This window comes from Salvelinus alpinus, chromosome 16 (genome assembly GCF_045679555.1).
Source record: "Salvelinus alpinus chromosome 16, SLU_Salpinus.1, whole genome shotgun sequence".
NCBI lineage: Eukaryota > Metazoa > Chordata > Actinopteri > Salmoniformes > Salmonidae > Salvelinus > Salvelinus alpinus.
In genome coordinates this window covers 30,632,382-30,641,797 of record NC_092101.1, presented here as the reverse complement: position 1 = coordinate 30,641,797, position 9,416 = coordinate 30,632,382, and the positions used below count along the sequence as shown (strand labels likewise).

The 9,416-nt window shown below is 40.2% G+C and overlaps 1 protein-coding gene and 1 long non-coding RNA gene across 2 annotated transcripts; both read left to right on the top strand.

Annotated features, from left to right (window-relative positions):
- Positions 1–258: 258 nt before the first annotated feature.
- LOC139541345 (regulator of G-protein signaling 5-like) lies at positions 259–2,391 on the top strand. The gene is made up of 4 exons (XM_071345902.1): positions 259–388; positions 667–812; positions 1,207–1,373; positions 1,536–2,391. The coding sequence occupies exons 1-4, from the start codon at positions 345–347 to the stop codon at positions 1,734–1,736; spliced, it is 558 nt and encodes a 185-aa protein (XP_071202003.1). The 5' UTR covers positions 259–344; the 3' UTR covers positions 1,737–2,391.
- Positions 2,392–4,724: 2,333 nt separating this feature from the next.
- On the top strand, positions 4,725–8,113 carry LOC139541344 (uncharacterized). Its single transcript, XR_011668334.1, has 2 exons — positions 4,725–5,006; positions 7,326–8,113. It is a non-coding gene; the product is annotated as an uncharacterized lncRNA (long non-coding RNA).
- Positions 8,114–9,416: the final 1,303 nt, after the last annotated feature.

The following is a 9,416-nucleotide window of genomic DNA, read 5'->3' as shown; positions in this document are numbered from 1 at the left end:
TCAGAAGCTTTTATCATTAGGTCACACAGTCATTTCCCAGCTTCACCCTCCCTCCATCTCTCGCCCCCTCTCTCCTCTCTATCCCTCTCTCGTTCTCTCTCTCCTTCCTTCCTATTCCTTTTCCTCCTTCCCTATCTCTCTCTCCCTATATCTCTCTCTCTCACACACACACACACACACGCAGAGTCCTCAGGCCGTGTCATTGGCTGAGCAGGCTGATGATGAGTCGCAGGCTGGAGGATAAAAGCTCTCTGCTCCCTCACTGCAGACACACTCTGTTGATATCAGTTCAGCTGCTACACATCTACCTATCTTGCTATCGCTCTCTACCATCCACAGCAACTATGTGCAAAGGACTAGCATTACTGCCTACCACCTGCCTGGAAAGGTATATAGAACAATTTTTTTTACCATCCACAGGTTTACTGTTGCTGTCTCTGGCATTTGGATTAGAGGATTAAAGGGGATAATTATTGGGTGTTGTAGCTTCTGTAATGGTGAAAGTGAAGGCGGTTTTGGTAGATTCTAAATTTAGACCTTGTAGCGCGGTAACGTGTCTAGATTTTTTTGTGACTATTTTGTAGTAAAATATTGTGCTGAACAAGGACACAATTCAAGGACTTGTGGAGTATTTATCTAACCTATGATGTTATTCTCTCTCTCTAGGGCCAAGGAACTAAAAGCAAAGCTGGGCAGCTTTCTGCAAAAACCCGACTGGAGTCTAGCAAGCTGCAAAATAGGCAAAACTAGACCTACTCTGGAACAATGCATGAGGTGGAAAGAGTCTTTCGAAAAGCTGTTGTCCAATAAACGTAAGTAAACCTTACTCTGAAGACACTGCAAAAACACATGAAAACATATACACGATTAGCCTAGTTCCAACATAAATAATCCTTTAAGATTAGAGTGGGACATTTTGTCCAATTTTAGCCCCAGATTTTAGCCCCAGTATTACTGGGAGCTTGCTAATTACGAAGATAAGAGAAGACTTGATCCTCACCACATCACACAGCCGCTACTGTAGATTAGAACACACGTGCTGGCACTGTGCTGGTGGCTATACCACAAGATATAGACACATGCATACATGTGTCCAGACAAACACAGCAGATAATGCAAGGACACAGATGCTAGGATAGCCCACTGCACAGCATCATTGTTATTGCACTGTACCAATATGAATCTCTCTCTCTCTTTCTCTATCAGATGGACTGATGGCCTTTACAGCTTTCCTGGTGTCAGAGTTCAGTGAGGAGAACATTGCGTTCTACGTTGCCTGTGAGGACTTCAGGAGCACTAAGTCTGCTGCCAAGCTGGCTGTGAAAGCCCAGAGAATCTACGATGAGTTCATCTGCACCGACGCACCCCGAGAGGTATGCATCCCTCAACAGCTTACTTTACTCTCCCTGACCTCTGGAATTTCCATAGCATCCCACGTTCAATAATCTTAATTATAACTCAAAAGTGATATTAAAAAACCTTCATTCAGACTGCAGCAGATGACTAACCTCCCTCTCTCCATTCTCTCTCTCCAGGTGAACATTGACCATGAGACTCGTGACATCACCAGGGCCAACCTGAAAGATCCATCTACATCCTGTTTCGACATGGCCCAGCATAGGATCTACCTTCTCATGGCCAAGGACTGCTACCCTCGCTTCCTTCGTTCCCCGGCTTACAAAGACCTGATCAGCCAGCTCCGTGCCAAGTGCACATCCATCTCCAAGAAGGCGTGAATTAGTAATAAAGGACCTACTGTGGTCGTCTAAAATTTGAAATAGAAAAGGAATGCATCGCCCTTGAGCATTGACCGTGCGTGAAGCCTCAAGACGGGAATTGTACAGATGGACGAATGTCTCGTCATGAACCAGAGGTTCTGGTGCCAGCTACTCTGAAAGATGATGAGAGTCAATCACCATAAAGCTCTGAAGGAGAGAAAGAGAAAAGTGATACCCCATGAGGACGGAAGTTGAAACTTGAACAAGAACTGTGATGGCAATATCAACACATGATGTCGACTATCATCAGTGAATGTACAGAGACACAGAGTGGGCTGAAGGAAGGGTGATAAAAGATGCATTGACAATTTGCATTGACAAGTTGGACATTTGCAATCAAAGACACACTGTTACAGTGTCCCAGTCTACTGCATCAATGTCTAACACTGTGTTCATGACTAGGCATGTTTTCTACATGTTTTTTTAATGCTTATGGGAACTGAGTATTTATTCTATTGATTTGTTTCTACTCTGTTCTGTTGTCTCTGTGTTAAATATTTTGTTTGACAAGACCAACAAATGATGAAAAACTGTGCAATATATTTCTACTGTTATCTGATTTGTGATGTTTTTTACTGTTATTTGAATAAAAAACAAAACCACAATATTAAAACAGTGTATTTCTCTTTTATATTTTATTCTAATATCACTTCACATATCACTTTTGAGTCAGTTCACTATATTGATGAGGTAACTGAATAGTAGGTTGTGATCAGCAGTTGGGGAGTAATCTGATTACAAACAAACGGTAACTGTAATCAGTTGCGTACCAGCAAAATTATGGTAATCATATTACAGATAATTTTGCTGGTAACATATGCGGGAAAAAATACATTAACACCTTTATGTTTTCTCAATGACATTCAATTCAGCATTGAAAATAAATTGTGCTTTATTGTCACATACACCACATAGGTTGTTGTTTTACAGGGTCAGCCATGGTTGTACTGCACCCCTGGAGAAAATGAGGGTTATGTGCCTTGCTCAAGGGCACATAAACAGATTTTTAATATTGTTGGCTCAGGTATTCAAACCAGCAACTTTTCGGTTACTTGCCCAATGCTCTAACCGCTAGGCTACTTGCCACCCTACAAAAGGCACAAGTTTAAGTTTGCTCCACCTCAGCGAGTCTGACCACAATTCAGATCACTGTGATGACACATCAAATGTGTTTGATGGATCCTTTTAGTCTTCTTCTAATACTTCTTAGACGGAAAGTAATCCAAAAGGAACTGAAAGTAATCAGATTACGTTACTAAATTTGGCTAATCCAAAAGTTATGGTTCTGATTACAATTTTGGACAGGTAACTACAGTAGTCGCTATAACGGATTACATTTATAAAGTAACCTACCCAACCGTGGTGATCAGTACATGATTATGCCTGCGTAGTACAACACTGGCAACGTGCCATTTAATAAAATGTTCACTATATACTGTAGTTAATAACTAAGTAGCACAAAATATGTAATTTAGCTATGCATTTTCTATATATTTACTATTCATAATACCGATCACAGCCTCTCCTTACGAAGCTAGACAACATCCATTTCAGTGTAACAGGATATCAGACATGCAATACAACGGTCATCTCCGGATGATGATAGAACATGTTTGCTCATACTCTATCATTACTATGATTATTATGAGGCTGTGATTATTTTAATTAAAACCAATCGGCAGTGATATTAACTTTACACTAATTGGGTCACCAAGGCAACCGTTTTGGGATGTATTCCAAATCACCAGGAACACCAAATGTTCCTGCCAGCTAATAACTGTGCATTGTATGTGCATTGTGTAGACTATCTGAGCTTTTGTTTCATATGGTGTGAACTGGAAGCTAGTTCTTGGAAACAGGAAATAAAAGAGAGATAGTGTGAGAGCATCTACGTAATATAGAGTCATAAAGCCTTGTTAGTTATTATTGTTTGATCAAGTCATCTATATTTGCAACCAATGATATAAATCAAACTAGCATTGTGGCAGAACAGTTCTCAGCATATATCATATGCCTACCGAACTAGCTTTATTGACACTCCTCAGCTGCTACAACCACGTCAGTCATCTAACATATTCACAATGGTTCATAATCCTGGTGAGATTATGTAAAACCAGTTGTATGACTTCATTTAGATAATGTTGAGTTAACACTTTTAAAGTTCTGTCACTAATACATGCAATGTAACTAAGTACATGGTAACTATTCAAGTAATGACTTTGTTGGTAGACTACACAATATTGCATAGTACCCACTACAAATGTGATAAGAATAATTATCTGATTTAGAAAATGTAATTTTGAAGATGTCTTTTAATCAGCCAATGTCTTAATGACAAGTGTCCAAGTCATGGTTATTTAAATGTCATCAGTGAGGAGTGGACCTAGCGCAGGTGAAACTCAGAGCTGCTGAATTTTTATTTAAATTAGATCTGATCTTATTTGGAACAAAATTTCCATTAGTCCCAGCCGAGGAGTATCAATAAAGCTAGTTTGTAGGCAAATGCTGAGAGATGTTCAATGCATTTGGGATGCTGAAGAGGGGTACTCCAGACTATTTTGATGAAGCCTCTTCAGCATGGACACACAGATGTAAATTCCCTTTAGTGGAGCACCAGGCAATGTTCTGACTGGGAAAGCAATGTTCCAAACCAGAGATAATGGTTGTTTGACCTTGAAGGTAAAAGTAACAAATATAAAAACTGAGCTCTATATCTGACATGGTACAGGTGTCTTCTTTTTTAAGACCATAACCATGTGTGTGAGGTGTATATTTTTGTTTCAAAGTAGATTTGTTTAAGACTACAAATAAACACTCTGTGTGCCCCTGATTTAGCCCACTGCAGTAAAAGGTTTAATGATGATCTTAGCCGGTACCCAGTTGGGTTAATATTTTGGGCCAGAAATGGGCCTCAAAAATATATTTTAATGGGCTGTAATTTAGTCATCTGGTGTTATTTTTTCAGGAATTATGATTGGAACCTAGTCGGGTTAACCAGTTTGGTCACACACAGGCAAACCCATGTGGGCAACATAGGTCCCAAATGGGTCTTTTACCATTTGTAAATGGGTTGTAAAGTGGGCTATCTGGCGTGAATATGGTCAGAGGTTGTCTCTGGGACGCATACGCACACAATATTGGGCACAATACGGAATTTCTAATTCAAGCGCTAAACGTTGGAGATGTCCAGGCAAGACAACGAGAGGTGGAAATCTTGTTATTCGACCGGTAAGTGGAACTGACTAAATGTAATATTTGCTTGTGTTGTAAGCTAATCGTTTTTTGTATCTTCTGCTGCTGCCTGACTGCAGAATCTTTATGGCTATCATTAGCTAGTTAATGTTTGGCATGGTTGCTAGTTAACGCTATTTGGTAACGTTAGCTAACCCAAGACGGGCTGAAATACAATGGCTAGCTAGCAACTTCACTCTGAGTCACCTTGTTGTTGAGTTAGCTAGCTAGCCTTGTTGTTGAGCGAATTGACGTGTGTTGTCGAGTTAGCTAGATAGCTGTGTCAGTCACGCACAAACTATAGACTACATCCTGTCGTTTTCAATGGAAGGCAAGTGAGCCGAGTAGGTGGGATCAAGTGTCGAGATGGGTTTTTCAATGTCGCGTTTATTGGTCTATCAGAAGTCAGTCAGATGGGTTCCTCCCTGTTTCATTACAGCATAGTAATATGGCTGGGCACATTGGTAAACTAACGTTAGCTAGCCATGCTGCCTCATGCTAGTTGTGATAAACCCAGCTATAAATGTGTTTCATTACTGGTAGCTAGCATGTTTTATCTATCAGTGATCATTGCTTTGGCGATTGATTCGATGGGTAGTCATAGATACAGCACATTACTGATTACACAGCCAATGACGCGTGACTTACCATGCAATAATTACTCCAAATGCATCTTCTCATTGTTTATTACATACATTTCAACGTCTGTTGGAAACTGGAAAAAGGATGTAACACCCTTCCATTTGGCAGTAAACAAGGTATTTGTTGATGAGATATGTTTCTATCGTGAAAAAAAGCTGATTCACAGTAGTAACTTACTATTAGTGGGAAAACTTGCAAATAAATGTACGTATTTTTTTGTGAATTACCTAGCCAGATATCTACTTGGGACAAGCTAGTTAGCTACCGCCAAGAGGATGAAGACCATTTGTGCCTTACTGAATATGCATGACGTTCATTAAGAAAACGCCCACTATCTAGTGCACTCGTCCTTACCAAAGTAATCTCTATAAACAATTAGGTAAGTCAGGTCTACCAAACTTAGTGCACTCTGTTTCTTATAGATTCTATTTTTGGAAACAGAAAACTGTATGGAGATCAAATGTTTCATTTATGAGAAAATGTGCAGAATATGTTGCCAAAATCCATCTAGCTCAATCTTCTCCGACTGCCGGCTACTGGGCTTCCATATTTGGTAGTGAGAGGAAACGCCAACCGGATGTCTCACATTTATACATCCAGTGAAATATCTGTCTCATCTATCTGTGCTATAGCCGGCTTTGTTTAATTATCTAGTTAGAATTGGTTAGTTAGCCTGTTTTACATTGGACCTAACTTTAAACTTTAACATGGTTTGCTTGCTGAACAAGCTTGCATTAGTAGTAAACGAAAAACTCGTGTTTGAACTACTCGGAGTTGATTTTGTCGTTCTTTGTGAGTGAACATTTCTCAGTAGCTAATTATACGGCCCTCGCTGTATTTATCTACTGTTGGCCGACTCGGTCCAAGCCATGTTTGTACCAAGGCAAATACAATTTGACAGGACTGTATTAAATGGCAGCAGCCATTTTGGTTGCACAATGCTGATGAATTGTTCACAGTTCACATGCTATAATGTGTTGGGAATTTATTATTTTTAAGGAATCAAGTCCTTTTTTTGTGGAATCGATTTAAGGACTCGGAAGGATTATTTTGTGGATTTTTTGTAAAAAAATAAAAAGAATAAAACGAACCCAAAACTGAAATTAGAAACTTTGCCTCCTACACTAACTAAAATAAAATAAATATAATGTTAAATTATTGAGCTGGCTAAACTCAGCTTGTTAGAACAGGCTGATTACAAAAGTTGAAATTAGATTTGATTTTGGAATTGATTCTGAATTCTCAATGGTCAAAAATATTAAGATTATATAATCATAAGCAACTAAGTGGTAAAGGGTTATTTTGGCTGCGTTTACACAGGGAGCCCAATTCAGATCTGTTGCCCAATTATTGGCAAAAGAGCTGATCTGATTGGCCAAAAGACCAATTAGTGGAAAGAAGAAACTGAATTGGGCTGCCTGTGTAAATGCAGCCAAAGGGGCACATGTAGCCCACATGGGCTTATCCATGTCTGGCCAAAAGGTTAACCCAACTAGCTAGTTGTGATAAACCCTTGCATTGATTGAGCTATGACCATTTAGAGCTCTTAGATAAAGACTGAAATGTTGCACTAGATCAGTACCAGCTAAGATGACCATTTAGAGCTCTTAGATAAAGACTGAAATGTTGCACTAGATCAGTAACCTTTAAATAGGTAATGTTTTCTTTTCACAGCTACCTATGAACAGGCCTGGATCAAACTTAAAAAGGCAGAGGAGACTTCTGATCTGCAGACACTCAGACATGGATGAAGAAGAGTCAGGACCTAACTGTGGTAATACACCAACAGCAGCACTGCTCGAGGGGTGGATTTCCCTATGAATACTATCATAAATGTGGAGGCGATGGAGCAAAAGTTTTTTGACAGCTTTCCTGAATGGAGTGGTAGGTGCTATGAAAGGGATGTTTTACAACAGCAACATAAAACTATTGTACTATTTTATTAGTCCACTCTTAATACATGACCAAAAATGTTGCATGTTAGCAATTATGATAGAGTACTTTCAGTACAGGGCAAAAAGTGTGATGATGCAAATTACCAAAATGATTGTTCTATATGATTTGCATCACACTTCTTGCTTTGTACTGCAGTGTTTCCCCAATCCTGGTCCTAGGGACCCAAAGTGGTGCACATTAATGTTTTTTGCCCTAACACTCACACACTTCCCTTCACTAAGCAACTCATCATCAAGCCTTTGAATTGAATAAGGCATGTGAATGCAAGGGCAAACACTAAAATGTGCACCCCTTGGGACCAGGATTGAGGAACACTGGTGTACTGAAAGTCCTCTAGCTTGAGAACTTCACTACTGACATGCACATTTTTGGGATTGTATACAGGGTGAGGAAACCAATGTGTACATTTTGTAATTTTGATTGAGCTATCGCTTTACTCAGAGTTCCTGCATTGCATTTGATCTGAGCATGTGCTATAAATAAACATTTATATATTTTACAAAGAACTGCTTTAGTCATCTCTTATTAAGAAAGCGTGCTTGGGCAGCAGCATCTGGGGCCTACGTGGAGACTGAGAACAAACCCAGGTTGGTCCCAGGTGGGCAGCCCAATTGAAAATCACATTCACAGCCTACCTATTGCCCATATACTGTAGGTCTCACTACACACCCATTGGGGCTCCCGAGTGGCGCAGTGGTCTAAGGCACTGCATCTCAGTGCTAGAGGCGTCACTACAGACCCTGGTTTGATTCCAGGCTGTATCACAACCGGCTGTGATTGGGAGCCCCATAGGGCGGCACACAATTGGCCCGGCATTGTCTGGGTTTGGCCGTGGTAGGCTGTCATTGTAAATAAGAATTTGTTTTTAACTGACTTGCCTAGTTAAGTAAAACGTAACCCATTTGGATAAACCACTTGGGCAACTTATGAAGCTCAACATTAACCCACATAAAGCCCAGCATGGCAACCACATGTGGGGCCAACATGGATACTGAGGACAACTTTTTGGGTCCTAAGTGGTTATCCTATTTGGGGGCCACATGTTAAAACCCTTCTTCAACCCATGTAGGCTTAACTTGGGGCCCCTGTGGGTGAAAGCACATTTGTCCCCTGGAGTCCCTCAAGAAGCCCAAAATGAACCCACATATAGTCCAACATGGCAACCACATGTGGATACTGTGGACAAAACTTTCTGGGTCTCTGTTGGGTTTCCCTCATGGGCCCAACATGGAAATGTTGGTTGGGTTCTAGCTTATTTTAAGGGAAAACATATCTATTGGCTAAATGTGTTGACTCTGATTTTGTTTGTCTGGTAATGGACATTTCCAATCATATTACACAATTTTAAATACCTTGCAATGCTATTATGTTTGGAGAGAATACAACATGATTATGATATTTTTCTCACGTCTAACAACCCTGAAACATTGCTTTTCTTTCGCTTTTGTATTATTATTATTAAATAATGTGGAACTTGAGCAAGTTGAGATGACTAAACTGCTTGGAGTAACACTAGATTGTAAACTGTCATGGTCAAAAGATATTGATGCAGTAGTAGCTAAAATGGGGAGAAGTCTGTCTATAATAAGGTGATGCTCTGCCTTCTTATCAACACGGCAGGTCCTACAGGCCCTAGTTGTGTCGCACCTTGACTACTGTCGTGTGGTCAGGTGCCACAAAAAAGGACTTAGGAAAATTGCAATTGGCTCAGAACAGGGCAGCACGGCTGGCCCTTGGATGTACACAAAGAGCTAATATTAATAATATGCATGTCAATCTCTCCTGGCTCAAAATGGAGGAGAGATTGAC

Coding starts and splice junctions, on each gene's coding strand:
- LOC139541345 (XM_071345902.1), top strand. CDS start 345: ATGTGCAAAGGACTAGCATTACTGCCTACCACCTGCCTGGAAAG. Junction 813..1,206: donor AAAGCTGTTGTCCAATAAAC/GTAAGTAAACCT, acceptor TTTCTCTATCAG/ATGGACTGATGGCCTTTACA. Junction 1,374..1,535: donor GCACCGACGCACCCCGAGAG/GTATGCATCCCT, acceptor CTCTCTCTCCAG/GTGAACATTGACCATGAGAC.